A 23,275-nucleotide genomic window follows, 5' to 3' on the forward strand; every position below is an offset into this window, starting at 1 on the left:
CCCAGGACCAGTCAAACATTTGCCATTGTTATAGCCGATAAAATGGGAGTTTAACCCAGATCGCCGGTTTAGTAACGCAGTACGTTATAACCACTACACTACCGCTCCCCATAATTCTACACTCATATATATACTGTATATATTTGCACAAACACTATATGAAATGTGTATATGTGCATATCACAGTGATTATAAGCATGCCAAAACGTTACCCAGGAAGTGACGGAGTTGCTGTTTCAATGAACTTGAGCATAAAATAAAAGGACAATACATTTAATCAAACAAAGTGACACTTTGTGGCAAGTATAATGTGGTGATTCTCTGGATACACTATTCACAGTTGGCTCAGGGGCGTCAAAATGGATAGGGGCATCGCCCCTTTGCTGATTTGAAGAGGGGTATATTAGCTTCGTTTTGAACTTTAGATCACAAAAAATGAGGACCACGAGATATGGCAATAGTTAGCATAGTAAGGCGATCATCCAGCAGCAGATACATACGATGAGCACGGTTGTCTACGTACGGTGTGAAAGAAGTTCAATATACATACACAAATACAGCTGACGGTCATTTGTCAGAGGCAGCACCTTTTGCATAATATTCAGCGTTCGGTGTTGAGACCAAGACAAGCCTAGGAGTGATGAGTTACGCGAAAACGGCGACGATCATAATGATACATTTCACAATCGCCCTCAAAAACGGCTTCTTTAAAAGAAAAGGAAAGGCGTAATTGCAGTGGCATATCTGTTGTGCGTGTAATTTTGACATTCACGTCCGCCCGTTGCCAAGCAATGCACTGGACCAAGCTAATCGGGAAGCACAAGTGGTCCCTGGCTGGGATAATGATAGCGCGCGTTTTGGTTCGTACGGGACGCAGGGGGTCACGCGCGGGTGCGCGGGCACGGCAACGCGCACGGCGAGAGGCACACCACCTACGGTGGCGGAGGATGCGTCGGATCATCCTGTTGTTGCTTGCACCGGATATGACCATTTCACGCGCGCCCGTGCACACAATGCGCGCACACATAAATCCCCTCCCCCCCAACCCCGCGATGAAATGGACTGGTCCCAACAGAAAGACGGCACACTCCATCACGGTCGGAGCACTACGGTGGAGGCTGCCGGAATGTTCCAAATGCGTGAAGTGGGTCAAGACAATGCATTGACGCTTCAATGACTAATGTTCGAATCCTACACCGATGATATGTGATGCATCGAATGATGCGTGGGTGAGAATGGATTAATGATTTTCTATGCAAATTGCATGCAAATTATGTTAATTCAGCACGCGGGAAAGATGGAGTGAATTCAACTGTACAAGAGGCACATATACATAAGGGAGTAGCGATACAAACAAAGGTGGTTAAAAAACAGAGACGCACCGAGTTGATTTTTTTATTGCATTGCAACCGTAAATCACGGCAATTTATTAAATCGCTGGGGTGAGCGAAAAGAGAGGGCGAGTTGATATCCACCTGTTCAGCATAAGCCACTGCTGCTGGGGCAACAAGTTCTGTTAGCGAGCACCCATTAAAGCGATCCCAACCACGACGGTCTACCACGGCGTGTGCCACACCAGGCGGTCATTACGTGCCGAGTCGTGCAAGAGGACGGCCGGACCAGGTCACGCCACCGCTTGCCAGAGAGACAGAGCTGGCATTGGCAGTTGCCGGAGCGACCGTGACACCACCGCGCTTCACCCCCCCCCCCCCCCCCCCGCTCCTCCCCACCACGCGGGAACGCCGCCGTTGGTTGCGGCCGGCTCGGCAAGTCGCGCACACGGAGCGATATTCATCGGGGGCCGGTCCGATGTCAGCCCTCGTCACCGCGAGAGGCGCGGAGAAGATAACTCGAAGGCGCCCTCCTCTCCACCACCAACGCCACCCTCCCCCCTCCCTCCCGCGGCGTCAGTTATCGGCGGAATAACGATTCGCGATCCCAGACGCGATGCAGGACGAGCGCTCTGTACAGGCGAGGAACGCACCGTGCGCCGTGACATCAATAATGCACGCGCGCGACGTGAATGGCTGTACGTGCCCGCTTACAAATGCACACGGGCACGACCATTCATTTTAATATTAATCCAATACTGTTTGTAGATACATGCGAACGTACTATATTAATGTGCACTTCATTATGAACGCAATAACATAACAATGGTCCACCGGATAGCCACAACCTATCAAGGCCACAATGACACTTGATGGGGCGATGTGGCCAGAACGCATGACCAGCCAGATTCGTAGCGCGGTGCACTGACCACCGTGGTATCTACAACACATACACATCAACAGCCACCATTCGCAACCAAGCGATGGGATGATGATGTTGGTGTTGTGTCCCAGGCTAGGTGTACTTTGAGGCCACGCAAAGTGTCGAAGGCTTTCTGGCAGTCAGCCACAGGACAGAGCCAGGTGTTATGGATTTGCTGTGATGACTGCCATATGCACCACCTGTGCTGTCAAATGTGCCAACATACAAACATACACAACAGCAACAACCGCCATTCGGCATGAAGTAGCGGTGACATCACCATGGCACTTGTGCCAGGCTATGTGCACGTTGAGGCCACGTGAAGTGTCGAAGGCTCGCTGGCAGGAGTTCAGGGGACAAACCCAGGTGCCATGGGTTGACTGACTGAGATGACTGGCAGATGCACCAGCTGTGCTGCCTCCTGTGCCAACTTGCTGTGTTTTAGCTACTCGGCTCATTGTCGTGAGCATCGCTCCTTTGCCCTCTGCAATTGCTGGAGGGCAGAGGAGCGATACACACACACACACACGCATACACACACACATAGACACGCATTCACGGTTAAGTGGCAGAGCAACGGGATTTAAAATGCAAACGCCCACAACACGGCTCTGTGCGAGCGAGGGAGGCATAGGAAGGGGCGAGGGCTGGGTGGTAGTGGGGGAGTGTGGGAGACAGATTGGGGGGGGGGGGGGGCACGGAGTCTCCACCCACCGATGAGCTGCTGCTCTCGGGATTTGCGCACAGAGGTGGGGGTCCTCGTCCGCTCCCCTCCTCCACGTGCGGGCCCCGAGCGAGCACCGCGCTCCGTCTGCAGCCTGGAGGGGATGGGAGAGGTGGGGGGGGGAAGAGCCGTGGGGGGGCGTGATGGATGCGGAGGGAGTCACAGAGGGCGTTCGGGCAAAGGGTAGGAAGGAAGAAGGAGAGTTGGGGATGCGAGCGGCACACTCGTGAGAAGGGTGCATGGTATGTACAGTACAACAGAGCTTAGTGGCAAAATCAAATCTGTGAATATTATTTCCCCGCGTAACGGCTCTAAGCGATGTCACGAAGCCAAGGAATATTCATTATTGTTATTCTCCGAGCGTATATTATGGCTGCGTCGCTAATACCGCTACGTGGCGTTATTATTATTTTTCTCACCGGGGCTCTGGTGCAATATTAAGAAATTCCCTCCACCACCCCCACTGCCCCCAGCCCAGCGTTCGACACAAGGGGTGCGAGCGCAGCAACAATCCCACGATTGTGGCAGTCCGCATTTTTTCGCTGACTGCTGCACCCGACCGTGGCGACACGCCATTGTGCCGGGCTTGCTTTTTTTCTCCAGAAAGCAGCGCACCCCAGGGCCCCGCCATCGCCGCTTCCAATTTCTCCCCCCCCCTCCCCCCCTCTCTTTCCCTTCTCCCTCTCCTCTGCGTGAATTTCACGTGCGTTCGCTCGGAAATTAAACAACCGATCTCTTCACGTGTTTGTCCGTCCCCAGCGGCGCCCGGTCACCTGTAGCTGAATGGCGCCACGGTGGCCGTATTCGGGTGCTGCTGCTGCTGCTGCGCGAGCGGCAACTGCACTCCGTTGCTTAGCACGCGGCCCGCTCCCGTTGCCACGGCAACTCCTCCCGCGGCTGCCGTCGCCGCAGCCGCCGCGGCAACCGCCTGGCCTCCAGCGCCCGAGGCGGGCGTCGCGGGCATGGAAACGCGGCCCACGGGGAAGTGGGGGGTGACGCCGCCACCGGCGGCCGTCGGTGTCGGCGACAGAAATCCCGGGCTGAGCGGCGTGGCCGAGCCGGTGCCCCGGCCCTCCAGCGAGGCCAGGCTGCTGGAGCTCGACGTCTTACTGTCGCCGGGAGACTTGAGCAGCGGCAACCCCAGGGGGCTCCCGCCGTTCACCCGGCAGTCCCCGAGAGCCCCCGTCGTCGGCCCTCTGCGCCTGCCGCCCTGGCCGCACGCGCCAGGCTTGGGGATCCCGCTGGAGCAGGAGCCGCGTTTGCCGCCAATGGCGCCGCCGCCGTCGCCCCTGGCGATCAGACTCCTCGACGTCTTCCGCGGAGCGCCATCGTTCCGTTCGCTCCTCTCCGGGGCGTCGCTGCCATCAAGCGAGGGCCTCTCCTGGCACGAGATCCTCCTCCCGGCGGCGGCGGCGGCGGCGTCGGCCCCGCAGCGCGCCGGGCCTTCCCTGGCGCCGCCCCGCGGGAGCCTCAGCGCGCCGCCGCTCGGTAGCCTCGTCGCGGCGAGGGCGCCGAACCCGAGCCCCGCGAATCCGCCGTCGGGAGAAAAGTCGACGTCGCCGTTCCCGTCGAAATTGGCCACCTCCAGCCTGCCGGCGGCCTTGGCGTTTTCGACGGCCCTGGCCAGCCGGGAGTCGCCGCCGCCGCCGCCGTCGCCGCCGCCGCCGCCGTGCAATTTGCGAGCCCTCTGGGCGCCGCTCGCGAGCCCGCGCGGCTCGCGAGCGGCCCCGCCAAACGGGGGCGGCAGAGGCGGCGGGGGCGAAGGTGGAGCGCCGCAGACATCCTCCTCCAGGATGGTGGCAGGGTGGCGGCCCAGGCCGCCGAGGTGGACGTCGAGGGACGACGACGAGGAGGAGGAGGAGGAGGCGCGCACGCCGAGCTCGGGCGTGAGCGGCCGGGACCGCGGGGCCCGCGTGCCGGAGCCGCCGGGCTGAGGGATGGCGGAGAGGCGGCCGCCCCCGTCCGCCGCCGGCTGCAGCCGGCCGCTCATGCCCGACGGCTGAGAGGAGCTGCTCTTGAGCTCTGCAAAAGGGGGCACCGCGTGGGGAGACGCGGAGGGCATTAAAACGGAGACAAAGAGGGTCCCCTGTTTCGTTGTGTAGACGGCATGGGTGAGGGCTATTTAACGGGTGCAAGAATGGCAAGGGTTGCTCACCCTGCAGTGTAAAAAAAAAAAATCGAATGCTTTGCTCCCACATCTATGCTCCCTGTTTTGACCTACCCATGTATGGTGTCATTCTCAGGATTATCAGAACATGTGAAAAAGAGCTTCATAGCTCATCGGATTCCTCCAGTCTAAATAAAGATTTTGATTCCGATAATGGTAGTGCCAAAGGCCTAAACAGACAACCTGACACATCCAAACAAGACGTACGACAACCTAACACCATACGTGACGCAAAAAAAACACACACATGCAGAAAAAAATGTCCCTCACGTCCAGAGTTTTCACCTCTGAGGTACAAAAAAAACTGTGGTCGTTATCATGGGGACAAAGAATATATCACAATGCGGTACCAGAAGAGCAGATAACTTATTTCGTGGTGTGTTATTACACCACTGACAACAACAACAACAAAAAACACGACCTTAAATAGAGGACATTCTGGGAAAGCTGGGACAGGTGGTAACCCTTAGCATGACGCACAAACGAATAGTGTGGCCAGAAACACACACCGCTGCCTTTGTCTCCCCTTGTGCCGATGTTCACACACCATAGGCCAAGTACCCATTCATGGCTGAGGTGACCTAGAGGAGGTTCAGACCATATTCAGGTGGATTTAAATAGAATTTGCAAGTTTCATGCTCGTGGCTGTAAATCGAAGCCAAGTTGTTAGAATTGGTAAAAAATAAAAAAGTACGAAGCAATCGAAACGTACCCAGGAAAAAAACTACGGAAACGTTGCCACTGAGGAACGGTGAGGAGGCCTTGGCCCTCGTGCCAGGCTTAACAGACTGTTGGGGCAAGTGCTGTTCGCGAGTAGCACCTATGAATGCCGGCATTGCACAAGAGGGGGTGGGTGGCCAGCACCACGCCCGGCCGCCTTTGTCTCCTTTAGTGACGATGTTTACACGCCGACAATGTTTACACATCGCACTCATTTGAGGCCGAGTCGACCTAGGGGCGGCCCAGCACCGGTTCAGATAATCGTCACCGGTGTTGGCCGTGTACGGGAATCGAACTCGGGTAGCGCTAACCGCTACACTACCGCTCCCCACATGGAAGTCCACACCGTCACAAACACCCACCAGGCGAAATGCATAATTTAAAAAAATTGCAAATACATGCCGGCTTAAAATATGCACGCACTCAACACGCGCGCGCACACACACGTGTTCGATCAACTGCACAGACAATTTTGCATTTCGTACCACAGGATGAATATATGCAGCAGCACGAAGCGTTCTCGCTCGGACAACATCGCCTCCTGAACGAGTAGCCTGCACAGGGCAATTTTACACCACACACCTCCCGCTCCCCCTCCGGCAGAGGCGAGTGTCTCTCCCAAGCGCCCTCCTCCGTGTCATCGCAAAAATACGACAGCGGCAACGAGAAGCAAACAGCAGCAGCAACCGTAGCAGTTGCAGCGGCCAGACATCCAACTGCGGCCAGACATCCTCTTGGTCTCGGCAGCGCTGCTCTATGGACTGCAGCGATCGGTTTGCTCGCACAATCTGTCCGCTTAAGTTATCTTAACAAAGGAAAAAAAAAAGACCCCAAGGGGTAGATTGCAGCGAATAACTGCATCAGCAATGCTCAGTGGGTACGGCACCTGTTCAGTCAAGCAGAAGTGAACCATCACGCTTGCGGCAGCGGCGGCGTAGGATCGCGGAGTAATAGCGAGGTTGAATTTACGACCGCTAAAAAAAGAAGAATAAAAGAAACAAAACGCAATTTCACCGTCCCCCAGTTCTCCTGCAGCGGCGAACGGCAGCGCCCACTCAGCAGTCGGCTTCAAAGCCCCGGTGTGACCTTTGCTTTTCGCGCTCCTGGCGGCGCGATGAAACGCCGGCGTGATGACCGAGATGACGGAACCGTGGCCCGGCGCGCACGGGGGTGCGTCTGAAGCGGGCCGGCGTCGCGACGATCCATCCTCGCGGCGTTGGCAGCGGAAAATCAGACGGAATAAGGAAGCGATGGACGTGCATCTCTGGAGAGTAAGACACCAGCGTGGTATTTGGTTGGCATGTACATTCCTCCTTTTTCCCTCTCTCTCAAATAAACTACGTATCTCCCAGGCACAGCAGCTAGTTGTCAGAATACATCGCGTCGTCCCGGCATGATCCACACTTTCTTGGAATAATTGCACAGAGGCAGAATGAGACTTTCCAGAAATCCGCCTTCAGTAAAATAGAGCAAGAATTATTACATTATTATTATTATTTTCTTCCCCCATGCGATTAAAACCGGGAAAGCGGCATTAGGGTTTTAGCTGCAAGGCAAAGGGAGGCTGGGCCAGATGAGCTTAAATCTGTGCCCCAGATTCCACTGAGCTGGCCCAGAGAAGCGGACCAATTCCTGCCATCTGTATTGCTCTCGCTCCAAGAGGCTGGGCCCATTCGCCCGACTTCTCAATGTGCCGTGATGACGTGGAGACAGAGTGGCAGTCAAATGAGGAACACATACTTCGAGAGGAGGCATTCATTCAGCAGTGGATAGATTGGGGCCGATTGTATCTTGTAATGTTTTTTTGCAATGGGTTCACGTGACCTATTCAGTTACAGTTTAAACAATTCTTAGACTTTACATTCGATTCCAATCAAAACCCTGGTTGCTATGGTGCCAGGGGGGGAGGGTGTAAGTGTGTAAGTAGAGGGTGAATTATTCCACCCAATAATTTGTAGAGATTATTTACTGTGCATGCTTGGATTTTTAGGCAACAAATTGAGCTTCTCCCAAGCGTGCGCACAACGACTTTATTAAGAGCGAGCAACATAACAATACGACTGCACGGAGCCAGTGTATGATCTTAATTGCTGGCAACGCATTATGATCATTACCGTACTGTACCAATTCAAGGTCACGTGCTATCGCTTAATGTCACACTGTGCCGTCTCCTGCATGCGCCGAATAAAATCGGCCAAAATGGTCACATTTACACGCAGAGCCCTTTTGTCACCGTTGCTAGATACAGGGCCTGCCCAACGCCATGTGCGGCTCTGTGGCAGTTATACCGGATGACCATACTTCACCAAGCTGGTGAAGCTGGGCCGCTGAAGGTGGTAAGCATAGGCACCGGAGCATAGAAGCAGTAGAGTACAACAACTTGCCCTCTACTGCCCACCACGCAGCCCCAAAGGCGATGACCAAATGAACCGGGAATGCTCCCAATCTCGTCCGATGTGGATAGCGCAAATTTAGGTCCGCTTGAGACTTGACAGCGCTTGTGTGGGTGACCAAGAAATGTAACGTACACACATGTGAGCAAAGAAAAAGATTATAATTTCTCATCAGCAGCAGCATCAAACTTTGTCCTGGTTTGTGCTTGGATGGTCGACCGCCTGGGTTTGCCAGGTGCAGTAGGCACGGTGATGCGAGCTGTTGCCAGGAGATGGCAATTTTGGGCGTGTTGGGTTTTCTCCGGGTTTGACGGTTTCATCCAGTGCGAAGCCAAACGCTCATTCAGAGAATCGGCCAAACGTGCCAAATGGAGGACCCCCTCCGCGCCTTTTGAGCGAGAGAGAGAAGACGTGATACTCGGTGAGGGTTATTTTTTGGTATAAAAATGTGATTGCCATTCATTCATGTCATATTACACACTCTCCGAGGAGACGCTGTTAGCGAGCATCTCTTTAGACCACTGGCACACAAGGGGGCAGTGCGGTCATCGCCACAACTCGGTGCCTTCCGTCTCCCCACTCTTTGTGTACACATCAAAACAGGCCGGCACCAATATTTCAACTATTTCTAAACTAAACAATTTTTTTTATTTTACCAGGGTAAGGCCCGCTGAACTACAGGGCTCAACGCAGTGGCTTATCGTGTGGAAATTCATAGCAGCCAAATACTGGAATCGCATGCTTCTAAATGTGGAGGGAAAACCCGTAGAACCCGGTAGAAAAATCTACATGGCCACGGGAAGAGAGACACTGCAAACTCCAAATATACAACAGGCGTTAGGGTTGGGATCGAATCCATGACCTCCTGTATACCGGACGAGGTAGTTAACATCTCGCCACCGGCGGCTGAGTCAACCTGCAGAATACACACATGTAGTTTCTAAAAGCCAACTTCCGTTGAAGTGCAATGGTCAGGAATTTAACACAGTTCCCCAGGAATCATAATGTAGTGCGCAGATACCTACATCCGCCACGACCACCACCAACCACCAACTCCCCGAGTGAACAAAGTGAAGACTATGATTCACTCGCGCTTACGAACACACGAACCGTTGCTCCGGGTTGCAGTGCGTGCCATCGTGCACAGCGACTGCCTGCCGAATGAGCGTTAACGCAGATTCATGGCGCGTATTGTGCAGCTGGTATTTAAGGTCACGTGGAGGGTGAGGGAGAGGTCAAGCAGGGAACTGGGGAGGGAGCACGGAGCCTGTTATTGGGCCGCATTCATTCACTTAATGCCCCATTATTATTATTGGTCGCTCAGAAAAAGGGGCATGTTTCAGGAAATTAGGGTGGCCGTTTGTTTCAAAAAAGGCCACGGGGGGGGGGGGGGGGCTTTTGGAACAACGATGGCGGCGGTGGCGGGTGAAGGGGCCCTTCAGTCGGGCGACACAATCCTGCAAATCCGCGGCACGGCCGCCGAGGTGCCCTGGTAACCTTAGGGTCGCACCCCACTCCACGCCTCCAACCAAACACCTTTGTTCGCCCCGCAGGTCCACACACGCCGATTAGGCCACGCGTGTGTGTGGGTGTGTGTGTCAGTGTGTTGTTCAATTATCCCAATTGTGAGCCATTTTACAATTAAACTATTGACACTCCAAATCCATTACGCTACCATGGCATGGAATTCACAATGCGTGCTGAGGAAACGCAACATAACTAAAAGCACATGCGCTCTAAGCACACCAATTATGCCAACGCCTAAGCCTCAGACTAATCAATGGGAGGATAAGGGTGAGAAAGGTCCCAATCGTGGAGGGTCCCAATATGGGACCTTTCTTGCCAGTATCAAAATAAAATAATAGGTTTTACCCTTTCTGGCAATACAACAGGTGTAAAGATGTTAAAACACCAAACAGAATCTTTTTTGCAAGGAATCCTGTCTGCATTAACCACACATACTTGCGGTGAACATGCAAACAAAACATGCTCTGATAATGTATGCATTGTCTTTGAAACTTATTGGTCCACACCAGACACAGTCTTCTTCATGGCCTACTCTCAAACGGCGTTAGACCAGAGAACGCTATTCTTATATCACGACCCAATGTCAATTCCCCGGCGATGGCTAACATAAGTCACGAGTGATATCTGAAACCTTCAATGACCAGCCTGGCGATGCGCGGTTATACAACCCCAGTGGACTGATATTGCACGGGGAGGCCTTCATCCAGCAGTGGATTGGCAAAAGGGATGAAAGAGGTCAGCATGCTCCGCGGTGCAGCGTGGCTGATATTCGGCAAAGTAAAATAAAAAAATATGGGCCCTTAATGCGAGGCTGACCTCACAAACCGCTCTGCCACGACACTGCTCTTGTGAAAAAAAACTACAACAGCTTCCAAAAACGCGGCCGCTCTGAGCTCACCTCCACATCTGTAAGCATTTAATCTCTCGCTCTCGTAATGATTGATAAGTGGAAAGGAGGAGGGGAAAACCTTGGCGCTTATTTTTTTACTACCAGCTATGCCGCTGTGTGGCTACATTCATGCGCCCAAACAATTTCCCCTTGTTTTGCAAGTCATGTATTTACGTTAAATTTAATTACTTGGCTTTAATGTGGCAGTTAAAAAAATAACCTAATCACTTTACCCTAAAGCAAACTTTAACAGGATGGATATGAAGGGCAATTGTTTTTTTTTGTACTTCTCATGTTGTTAATCTAATATAACCGAAAACAACATGAAGGTTGTGCATTCTGAACCGTTGCTAACGGCTGTTGATATTACTCCACTCACTTTCCAAGAATCGCACGACATGAACACAGTATACGGCTCTGTGGTTTTTTTTTGTGTCAAAGAGGAAATTAAAATACACGCGATGCATTACAGAAACAATCGCAGTGGTCCGGCGCGGCCGCGTGTACGCAAGTTTGGACGGTATGTTAAACTTCTTTCGCGCCGTACGCCGCCAACCGTGGTGATCGGAGGTGCGGGGGTGTGGACAACAAACTAAGGTGAGCACGCGGGGGGGGCAGGGCGGGGCCGGGGGGTCAAGGGGGGGGTCAAGGAGGGGGGGCACGGGGGGGCACCACGCAGTCAACATTAAACAAATTCAAAACAAATGTTTGGCTCGAGGAAACGGAATGAGTGACGATGTGATCTGCTCTCGTCTGGCGTACATTCTCAAGCTCTCCCCCTCGTGTGTACGAGGAAAGACTGTGACGCCCATTGTCAATTTGTACACATTTTAGCGTTTCGTCCAGCCCCCTCCAACTATTGCACACAATTTGTATATTAAGCCTTCGGCCAGGCCCGTAGCCACAATGCTACAGGCCTGCATCGCCTACATTACACAAATCGTCAGTGTAAAGGTCAATGTATGACACAAAGATAAAGATCCCCCGTATAGCCTTAAGAGACGGCTGGGGCAATTGCTGTTAGCGAGCACCAATGAAGGCTGGCACGGTGGCACCCGAGGGGGTGGGTGACCAGCACCAGTGGTGATGTTTAAACACCGCAACTGGTACTCTTTTGAAGCTGAGTCTACCTAGGGGAGAAGGCACGGGACTGGTTCAAATAATCGTCACTGGTGTTGGCCGTGAGATGGAATCGAACTTGGGTCACCAGGTTCATAGGGCAGCGACGCTACCCGCTGCACTACCGCTCCCCACGTGAACACATACACAATCCGAGTGAAAGCAGAGATAATTCACTGCTCAGAGATGTGCACTCCCAGAGCTGAGACCAAAAAGTTCCACGGGACGTAGGCATTTTAAACAAAGAAACACACGAGCAACTATTTATCAAGGGCAGTAACCAGCAAATTATCTTAGATGCCGCCGTTACTCACCACCGCCGGCGCCAGAAAGGGCACGCGTCCAGGCTTGGCTTGTAAAAAAAAAACTTTCAATCAAAGCCTTGGACTGGCGAGAAAGCCAACGCCATAAATCTCTCAACGTTTCCAGAGATCTCAGACTGCGAGGCGGTGGAGGCCACGTTTCAGACACCTCGAGCCCTCCAGCTGAGTGGCCGCCCAGAGAGGAAGGGTTTTGATTTCATTGCTGGTATGAAGTTAATAAAAGTGGCTCTTTATGGTTCCTAAATTTCTATTTCTTTTGGGCAATGCATTGCTTTGTAAAAAAAAAAGCCTCATTTGTTTGTGTGATGGGGAGTTGGTGGTGGTGGTGTGGGAGGGCGAAGCGGGCTTGGAAAGAAAGTACAATGTTCCGTGTGTGTGTGTGTGTGCGCGCGTTAGCGAGCACTTTGACAGCAAGAGTAACCACGAGCGATGTGGACGGTCCCCGTCAGCGCCGCCGTTTCGTTTTCCAGCCAACCTGTGACTCTGCACGCTCGCAATAAATGTGCTCAGTAAATGGATACAAAAAAACTACCATCCGGCTTTCCTGGAACACACCCTGCATTCATTATCAGGCATGGACGTGGAAATTTCTTGAATTTAAATGTCAAGTGTAATCTATGCATACCATGTTTAATAATTAATCACAATATACTGACCGCCCTTTGTTAATCCACTGCCGAACGAAGACAGACCTATGTGAGCCGTGCCAGTGATAGAAGTTGTTTGACCGTACTTCACAGCGCTGGTCAGTGCACGTTGGAGAAGACGGAGCGGCTATAAGTGGTGGAATAGTAGAATAGACAATTACGTCTTGTCTGCACTGCCCCTCTGCTACCCACCACTTGCCCTGTGACAACCTGTTTACGCATGATGGTCACCCAGCCAAGCACTGACCCAGGTGTAATGGTCTTTAACTTCAGAGATCTGACATTCCTGGTTATTTATTGGCTCTTCTGTTAAGTTTGTGCTTGTTAACCATTGCCAGCATATCTTTGTAACCTTTCAATGACAATAACTACGCACTGCTTACACACACACACTATACATACAGCACACAAAAACACAAGTTGAATATAAATGTTACTGGCTAGGTGGCTCAGCAGTAAAGTGCACAGCATGAAATCAGACGGCGGGGAAGCTCAAAGCCAGCTCTGAAGTCGACTCAGCCTTTCATCCACGATGGGACCCAATAAATTATTATCAATATATGCTAAAGTCAACGGGTGGTTTTCAATGCAAAGCCTTGCCCCCATCAAAGCAATGTGGAATGATTCGCCACTGGCTCCGGGCCGTAAAAAGGAATCAAGCGCTGCCCCCCCCCCCCCCACACACACACAAGCTGAATTGAGCAGAAAAGCGCTTGAGGTTTTTTTTATCCACTTTTATAATAATTAAAATATAATGTACCGCCTTTTGTCAATCCACTGCTGGATGAAGGCTTCCCCACGCCGTGCTGCGTCTGTAATTGTGGTTGGCTGACCATGCATCACCACACTGGTTAGTGCAGGTCGGGTTAAAGGATTACACAGATACGTAGACCTGCACAGACTCACACACAATGCGCACTGCAATATATACTTCAACCGTATGGCGCTCGGCAAATGAGAGTTGGGACTTGATGTTACTTAAAATAGACTCTCGCCCGAGTGGCAAAGCCAATGCCAAAGTTAAGTAAAAAAAACAATAATGCACTTGAGCAGAACGGATCTAATGCAGCCATAAAAGATTACATGTAAGCCTTTCATCCAAAAAATGGACGGCGGTCAGATTCCTAAAATGCATTTTATAACGCAATACTCGTATAAAAGCAAAACTCCGCTATTGTACGAAATCTCGGGTAATGAAATGCACACTGAAAACGCAGCATGACGGAAAACTGTACTAAAAAAAATACCCCTCGATGTCGTTTCCTAATCGGAACAGCGTTAAATCGATGGTTTCTATAAACAATAAAACTGCAGCTTTTACAAAAAACAGATATCGGCCCCGTAGGCAAGTCTCTGTGACTCACTGCATGCTAGTAAAGCGCGTCGTTCAAATGCTCAGTTCTTTATTTTAAATCCCTCTGTCTGCAGGGTGTGGGCAGACCCAGCTGCACAGAGGCAGAGCCTTCATTCCCATATAATTGGTACGGTCTGTGTTGCGACAAAGTGAAAAAAGAAAAAAAACGTGCCAATCAATACTGTTCACACTTCGCAATCACATCTTTGCAGAGGCACCTCAAAGTCACCTTCCATTTACCGGGCGAATGCAGCTCCACTGCTTCTGTAGTTTATCCACCCTTCACCCACCCAGGGCTCAGCATTCTCATCCCTCCCACACCGCCATCCCACAATCTCGCTCGACACGACTACCTCTCACACACAGTCGCCCTCCTCTCTCTCTCTATCTCCCTGCCACCCACTCCAGCCATCAGCCTCACATCTCTCCACTACCCCCACCCCACCCCTTCTTGCTGCTCTCATCACCCTCCCCGCATCCCACACTCAAGCCTGGCAACCGCAGTAACAACACAAATATATTTATATAATATACGATCATGTGCACCCCCCCCCCTCAGTCAATCCCGTGCTGGATGAAGGCTTCACAACACCATGAGCGTCAATTGGGGATTTTGTGACCACACGTCGCAGTGCTGGTCAGTGTGCCTTGATATCACTCGCCACCAACGTTAGCCATGAGCTGGGAATCCAACTCAGGCCGCAGAGTTCACAGGTAGAGTTCACTCACCACCGTGCCACCGCTGCACCCAAAATATTGTTTAATATTGTATATCGCTCAATGTGCAAGATACATTCTACAAGTGTGCCAAATTTATCTAACAATCTGTCTCCGTTACACATTTGTAGATATCTAATTAAAAAGATCAGTCATTTATGTTGTTGAGGACTCCTAAAGCGATGTACAAAACAATCTACTGTGCTGGTATCAGATGACCTTTCTGACATTCAAATTAATTGTGTATTGTGCCAATAGATAAAGCGTACAATGAAACGTTCAGGAGAATGTTTAAAAAGTGTATGAGAGGAAATTATAGTCACTTTTAACAGATATCCACACAAGTGAATATCACGCTTTTCAATCGTTCCATGAAATTATATGGAAGTAGCACTCATAATGTATATATGAGAGTGAATTGTGATTTTTCTCATACACCTCTATGAAAGTGAGCGGTGACTCCTTTAAAATATCTCTATGAAAGTGAACAGAAGATGCTTTGGACAACATATTTAACAGATCTCAATGAGAGTGACTAAGCCTGCAGCTTTAACAGGCTCACCACGTACGTGAATGCGGGTTGCTTCCATTTATATATATCTATCCATGAAAGTAAATGACAGCTTCTTCAATTCATATGTCCATATTAAAGTCAATGCTTATACTATGGATTTATACAATGTCATGGATATCAACGGCATAACCCAATGCACAGGGTTCAGCACCAGGGACAGCTCCATCACAACGGTGCCGTGATCCGTGTGGCCTTGAACAGCCCCTGCTTCTCATACACAAGGAGTTTTCTTTGTTTTTGTCCCCCCCCCCCCCCCCCCCCGGTACTGTTTCACCTGCAGCATTAAACTTGGCTCACGGTGCGAGCTGGCTTGGCCACCACAATAGCAAACCAAAATAACTCCGTGGCTCATTGCCTGATTGCCAATTATGCCAATGTGAAGACAGCACAGCGTGATAACCACGAATCATGTAATGTCACTCACTTATCCTGGGAAGCTTCACTGAGATTTAAAGGACCTGTTTTTTTTTTCAAGACGGTCCTACATTGGAATCATCTTTTTCCAATTCCATTTACGAGTGTTGGGCTTGTGGGAGAAAACCTGAGCACCTGGAGAAAACCCACATACACGAGGAAATAACCCACCCAAAGCTCCAGCGAGAAAGATTATATAATCCATTGTTTCACTAACATTTCCTGGCCATCTTACTGCCCAAGCCTAGAACGCCTGTTATTCCCAGTACTTAACCCGGCTTAAGTCTGCTTATCCTGTGAGCTCTGTTTACATTTTTTTAAAGGAATATTTTGCATGTGGGATAAATCCAGAGTACAGCAGCTCGAAAAAAACCCACCACACTCACAGATCTGTACAGATGGACACAAGAAGCCACTACACTCACGGATCTGTACAGGTGAAAACAAAAACCCACCACACTCACGGACCTGAAGAGAAAGAAAAAAAATCCACCACACTCACAGATCTGTACAGGTGGAAACAAGAGGCCACTTGCTGACATCTCCTGACCACCTCATAGCCAAGCAGGATTAGTGGCTTTACAAATACGTGTGCGATCCACAAACGCTCTCCTCCATGAAGCTGCATTACGGGCGTGTGTCATTACACCCTCCGAGTGTCTCCGCCACGCTTGTGTAGCTTCCGCACCTCCGATTAGCACGCTCGGCTACGTACGGTGCGAATGAAGCTCAACGTACGCACATTTATTGGACAGAGTGGTTTCTCCCTCGATCGGTTACTTCCTCAAGCAAGTGTGTAGCAGTGCGCATTCGTCTCCACTCTGAGCAGGTGCTTGAAAGGCCACATTCCCCGCTGGCAGGGCCAAGTCTTTCCAGAGGACAACTCACAAGGTGACTCTTGCTTCATCGACACTCAGCGGAGCGATTTGGCAAAAAAAAATCGACCGGCGACCAGGGATTGGAACTCGCAACCTTTCCGATCAGAGGGCACACGCTTCAATAGCCACCGAGCCAGCCAGCCACGTATGCTCCGTGACAAGCGTTGCAAACACGGGCGCATCCACAGCCCATTTGCCAATCCACTGCTGGATGAGGGCTTGCTAGGTACCATCATGGTGGTCATTTGGCACTAATTCACCGCGCTGGTTACTGCAAGTTGGCGTGGGCAGGGAACGTGGGGAGCATAGAAGTACAATGCAACAATGTAGCGTTTTTCACTGCACTGCTCTCTGCTGCACACAACGCAGCCCCACATTGTATAATATCTGTTATGCATTGTCCAGAATCAGCCCTGCTTAGCTTCCGCGATCTGACGAGATAGGGTGCATTTCAGGTGATTTTGGTCATAAGGCTGCACAATACACTGCAGCGCAATAGCTCCGTGACAGTGAACAGCAAGGCAAGAGTTAAATTAGTTAATAAACACATACGTAGACGGGGCCATCGGAGACTACAAACGCAACCGAGATAAAATGGTAAATCATAATGTGAGGCAGCAATTACAAGTTTCACCACAGCCTCGAGAGCAAACCGTTTCCAGCAAGTGTGAACGGCAGCGCATTAATCGCCCTGTGCATGCAGCTCGCTGATTAACAAGAAATGTAAAATAATCAATGGAACCAATGGAATCAGTTATTATTAAAGGACCAATACAGAGGGTTGTGCTTGGCTTCTCTTTGATTTGCGTTTGTCACGAAACCGGCAAAGGTTATCTCTATAACGAAACTCGCCGGCATCGTCCTTGGCGCCTATCATCCTTGTACTGGATTGCCTCGCCTGCCTCCACTCCCTCCACTGGTTTCCCACCATCACCATCAGGGATAGCTACAAGAGGCCTCCATCTGCTCTCTCCACTGGCTTCCCACCATCGCCCATCAAAATCAGCTTCAAGTTCACTCCCTCTGCTCTCTCCACTGGCTTCCCACCATCGCCCATCAAGATCAGCTACAAGATCACTCCCTATGCTCTCTCCACTGGCTTCCCAACATTCGCAGCAGGGTCAACTACAAGTACACACTGCTTGTGCCACCACGCCTCTACTTTCGGGCGCCCACCATGTCTCACTCCGCTCTGCTGCCACCCTGCACTACGGCTCACAAATGAACTCTCCGCAACACAACTCACAACCTCCTCTCTATAATCTAAGAACAATGTTGGTCGTTTCTCCATTCCACACCTCCGATTAGCACGATTGGCAATGTACGGTGCGCGAAAGAAGTTCGGTCAATGCCCGGGGACTCTTTTCTCCACGGCAGCACTGTCCCACTGGAATGCCATCCCACTGCACATTCAGAGAATTCTATCTCCGGCTAACTTTGAGCTGCCACTCCAAGGCCCAGACTCTTATCGTCTGCCTTTTGAGCGACACCGAAACTGACCCCGTGCCTCGGAGTCACAGTCATATTTGTCGGTGAACAAATGAGCGCGTTATTGTTATCATTATTATTTAAATCCAGCCCAAGGACACCCAGCCCAAATATCTGTCTGGGAATGCTAGGTGTTATAGGCTTGGGCTGCAATGTGCCCAGGAGATGGCAGTCGAGCAGTGGAATCTTTAATCGATGTGCGTGGAACTTTTGAGAGTGCGCTAACTCCTCCTGTGCGTTTATTTTTTATACTTCACTTCTCCTGCGGGAAACTCCAGTGTCCTCCAACACACAGACAAAAACTGATCGATGGAATTGGCCGAAGTTCCCAATGCCGTGCAACGCTCAAGACAGTGTCTGGAGGAAAATAAAAGGAATTATTTTAATTAACTAAATTTGTCATGCCGAATGGACCCATTCCCAGCACAGAAGCAACACAGACGAGAAACTTTCCGGTGCTGGAGACAACTTTGGCCCGAAGCCTCGGGAACTCAATACCAGTGGTAGTAGTTTTACTCTCGCACTATTTTTAAAGCTCGCAACCGGTGTCGGTAGCACGTGCGCGCAAATCTGCGCGGGCAATTCCGTCACCACGGAACAACGGGCCTACTTCTGTAATCGTCTTTCGATGCTGCCGCATCTGTTCAGTGGTGGGGGGGGGGGGGGGGCAATCCAAACGCGCGTGCTAAATATAAGCTGCGTCGTTATCATCCTCGCTCCGAGGCGCGACAGATCGCGTGCGGCGCGAACATCAACACCCGTCCCTGGCCAAGGGGCACGCCATCGCGGACTCCTGCACTGGTCTGTTCGGGTAAAAATAGCCGAGCCGCTCGAGTGCGCCACGCACAATGGGTCGCGTTGTTTTTCTTCGAAATTCGAGCCGCTTTATTTACTTTTGCATTTCACTTTATATTCCCACGGGTGCAGCGGTGGCCCCGGTGGTTCGTAGCGGCGCTTGCGCTACAGGCCTTGCGACCAGAGTTTAATTCCCGGCCGAGGCGAAGGAGCAGAGGCGAGTGATACCCAGACCGGCCCTGGACCCAATATTTTTGCCGACCCGCACTGATTAGCATGGTGAAGTATGGTTCAAATAACCCCGTGAAAACCCGGTGTGGGGAGGCCTTCATCCAGCAGTGTATTGGCAAAAGGCTGTACATTATAATGCATGCTATACTGTAATATAAATATTATGAATAGGATATAGGTCAATCGTGATTTGAAGCTTTCGTGACTGCAGGAATCCATACTCTTTGGTTCTTTTGGTAAAGTCACGTAGGTAGAAAAATAGGTTCAGCAGTTCCACTGCTGGATTCTAATTTTTTTCTGCCTGAGGATGACCATTTGTGTTGCGATCGAAACGTCGTGATTTATTATTTTTGTTTTATTTTTAGTTCATCAGTCGGCCTCCCATATGTGGCTTCAATCCAAGTCAAGGTCGGATCAGACAATCATCATTATCCACTAATCATTATAATCATCCAATCATCAGCAGCAGCATCATCAAGGTGATCATTATCCAGGAAGCATTGTTGAGAACGCTTTAGAGGACGTGAGTGTAAAGCTTTGGTCCTACCATCTCAAACAAAAAACAACCAACCTTGTGTCATGACTCGTCTCCTGCCTACAGACCAGCCAATTGTCGTCCGGTTCCTTATTAAAGTCTTCTCGATTGTGAACACGAGCGGCCAATTGTTTGAAAAGCCTGCCTAGAACATCATCTTATGTCAAAGCCCCTAATAATAATAACAAGGCCCTTTATTTATCAAGGAAATCCTCACTGGGCGTCAAGTCCTTTTTTTCAAGAGGTTTTGCCAATTCCATTAATGGATGTTTGGCTTCTAGGAGGAAACGGGACCGCCCAGATATAAGTAATTCATCCGAGGTGATAACTCTCTCAAAGTTCCACACAGGTGGTGTCAAGAATCCAATGATATACTGCTGCCATCTCCTTGCAACCTCACAGTCCCATGCCGACAACACCTGGTATTCCCAGGCAGTCTCCCCATCTAAGTACTCACCAGGCTGAACGCCGCTTAGATTATGAGGTGCGGTGATATTTTCCACAGTCCGGGGCGATTTGGTCATCGGCAGACAGCCGGCCAGCACGGGCCACTGAACTTGGAATTGTCACATGCACAGCTGCTGATTCCCACGTGCTTTTTCAGTTGGGCCGGATTTGAGCGATCATGATGAATGCTTCAGATATTTGACTTAAGAGCAACATCACACATTAGTTTAACTGCCATGAAATTAGTTCGTGAATAAACACATACGTGGCACGCGCAGCGACGGGACATGAGAGACTAAAACGGCAAGAGATAAAATGGTAAATTCGAATGCGATGCAGCAATTACCAGTTTAACAACAGTTTAGACAGCAAATACATTTGTTAGGAAAACATCATCATCAAAACTGAGGCACTTTCCCTACTTCTCCACTGCAGAGACACACTGTATAGCAGTGTGAGGTTATGCGAAATGAAGACACTTTGAGGTGGGGCACAAACAGTGACTGTCAGACTAAGACAAAACGATGCTTATAGTGCACAAACACCCATATATGCATAGAAAGGGTGAAAGTGCAACCCTTCAATTGCTTGCTCACACCAGGTCGAAGGGTCTCCAGTAGAGGGACGCTACGCTCGAGTGGATATTTTGACCTACGACTCTTCCACACTCTGGCCAGAATTCTGGGAGGAGGGAGGAGTGCTCGCAATTTGGCCCACCACGCCACCTGCCTGTCGACTAGCTCACCCATACTGCTAGGCAGAGACAAATCCCATTGTTTCAACTGCCGTGCCAGGGAGATAAAAACCGTGGCCTCTGGATTCCAGGTCCAGTGTGCTTGACCATGACCACCATAGCAGCATCCTTCCACATAATTCCTTAACAGATTGAATGTATGTTTAACTTTTTTTCGCACCGTACATTGACAACCATGCTTATCGGAGGTGCGGGACAACAAACACACAAAAAGTGATAATCCTTCTAAGCTTTAAAAATTATGTTGCATTGTTGTTGTTGTTAATGATCACGTTTCTGAACCGTGTCATAGCAGGTAGAACTATACATGCTTGAAGTCAGATTTAGAGACTAAAAGGGGAGTAAATGCACGAGGGAACATACACAGATCAAAAATAAATTAGCTGTTGATTAACTATTAAGAGTAGCAGCCAATGCAGAAGCTTGGGGAGGCCTTCATCCAGCAGTGGATTGACCACGACTGAAAGTGATGATGATGGTAATGAAGAACGATGAATAACACCTTCACGGGTAACCCAGTGTGTTCAGAAAAATGTTACATTTAAAAAAGTTAAAATACGGCAGCGTACATGCAGATGAGCAGAACGTGTTAATTATGGGTTTCCCGAGCGTCTGAAGCACCTCGTGTGACCTGCCCGAGTGAGCCAGACACTCAGTGCTGTTGGCATTGCGAGCAGCGATTTGCTCTGTACAGCCTTGTCGTCCTCTATTATTCATGAGCAACCTTAACCCAGCACGTGCTGTTCGTGCCATCGGACCGAGCGCTGCCACTCTAAGGGGACTCTCTCTCTCTCTGTCGCTTCTCTTGTGTTCGCTGGCCAGACGGGGCAAGGGAGTCACAGGAGGAGCCACACGTTGATAAAATGAGCTCACAATTAAATCAGAGACATTCATCAATCCGCTTTTGGATGAAGGCTTCCAGCTGCCTGTTAGAAATGGGGGGGGGTTGTTTGACCGCCGAAGTTAAAAATGGCTAACCAGAAAAGAGGGGAGTGGTGGGCATCACTGCCCATTGACATCAAGCATGGCTCGGATTCAAACTTAGGTTTCCTGGTTGATAGTGCAGTGTGTAAAATAGCGCGCCACCGCTCCCCTCCAGGCACCGACAATTCCACACCTCCGATTGGCACGATGGGCTACAATACGGTGCGATAGAACTTCAACATACATACGTACCCAAACACAAATCGACTGAAAGGAGCGTACCAGGCCTCGACTGGGAATACAACCCAGAACTTCATAATTCCGAGTTCAACGCGCTGACCTCAATACCACGGTGACTCCTTCATTAGATCACCTTCGTAATAATGTTTTACGGTGCCATTCCCAACCCACCCCTCTTACTCACAACCTAACGAACGATTCGGCTTCATTAAATATGCGTCTGAATATGCCCCTGCAAGGCTATTACCCTGCTGGTGTGTGCTTTACGCTTTATAGACATCACAGTATCTTTTTTTTTTGCTATCAAGCAATGTTAATAGGTGCTTCCCCGCCACCAAACGGATATTTTTAAAACGTCGAGCGCACAAGCAGCATCGCACGCGACAGCCCTCCCGACTGCCGTCGACCACGAGCCCTTGCAAGAGACGAGTGCAGCCAACCGCCGCCGCTCCCAGGGACAACGGGATAAATGTATTCACAAGGCCACTGTAAATTCACACTGCGGTATCGCGACGCAGACGCACGCCACCCGGGCGAGCGCATGCGGCCGCGCGCGTACCGCACGTACGTGTTCACGGGGCACAACAAAGACAACAAAGATCCCCCGTGTAGCCTTAGCAGACTTTTGGGGCTAGTGCCGTTGATAAGCGAGCACCTGTGAAGGCCGGAACGGCACACGAAGGGGTGGGTGGCCAGCACCACGCCCGGCCAAGTGCCTTTGTCTCCCGAGTGATGATGTTTTTTACAAACCGCAGCAGGTACTCGTTTGAGGCCAAGTCGACCTAGGGGAAGCCCAGACCTTGAGCGGGAAATCGAACTCGGGTGTCCGGGTTCGTAGCGAGTCGCTCCAACCGCTATACACCAGCGTTCTCCACACACACACACACCACACACACGAACGTGCGTAGGCACGCGCAGACAGACCTACGTACGGCGACACCCTCCCTCCGCCGCTAACATCTGGTCTCAGCCGGGGGGGGGGGGGGGGAGTCAAAATCGCCGGGTAGCCGCGCCTGCCAAAAGCGTAACGCAAGGGCACAGCCCTCCAAATCGTTCGACTCGCTGCTGCAGCGCCGTCGCCTTGTTCGATCTTGCGGGGCAGAATGGCAACTTGAGCGACTCCGTCGAGCGCACGCGAAGAGGGAGAGAGAGGAAGAGGGGG

At 50.8% G+C, this 23,275-nt stretch overlaps 1 protein-coding gene across 3 annotated transcripts in view; it reads right to left on the reverse strand.

Annotated features, from left to right (window-relative positions):
- LOC116945595 (neuron navigator 2-like) overlaps positions 1-23,275 on the reverse strand; it is a 120,348-nt gene that overhangs the window by 69,246 nt on the left and 27,827 nt on the right. For all 3 annotated transcript variants that reach the window (XM_076069434.1, XM_076069433.1, XM_076069432.1), the window contains 2 exons: positions 3,751-4,999; positions 2,968-3,071 (listed from right to left, as the gene is read on the reverse strand). In XM_076069434.1, the coding sequence (XP_075925549.1) occupies positions 2,968-3,071; positions 3,751-4,999 (1,353 nt within the window). The remainder of the gene's footprint in view (positions 1-2,967; positions 3,072-3,750; positions 5,000-23,275) is intronic.

This window comes from Petromyzon marinus, chromosome 24 (genome assembly GCF_048934315.1).
Source record: "Petromyzon marinus isolate PM22_M1 ecotype Great Lakes invasive population chromosome 24, UKy_Petmar_22M1.pri1.0, whole genome shotgun sequence".
Taxonomy (NCBI): domain Eukaryota; kingdom Metazoa; phylum Chordata; class Hyperoartia; order Petromyzontiformes; family Petromyzontidae; genus Petromyzon; species Petromyzon marinus.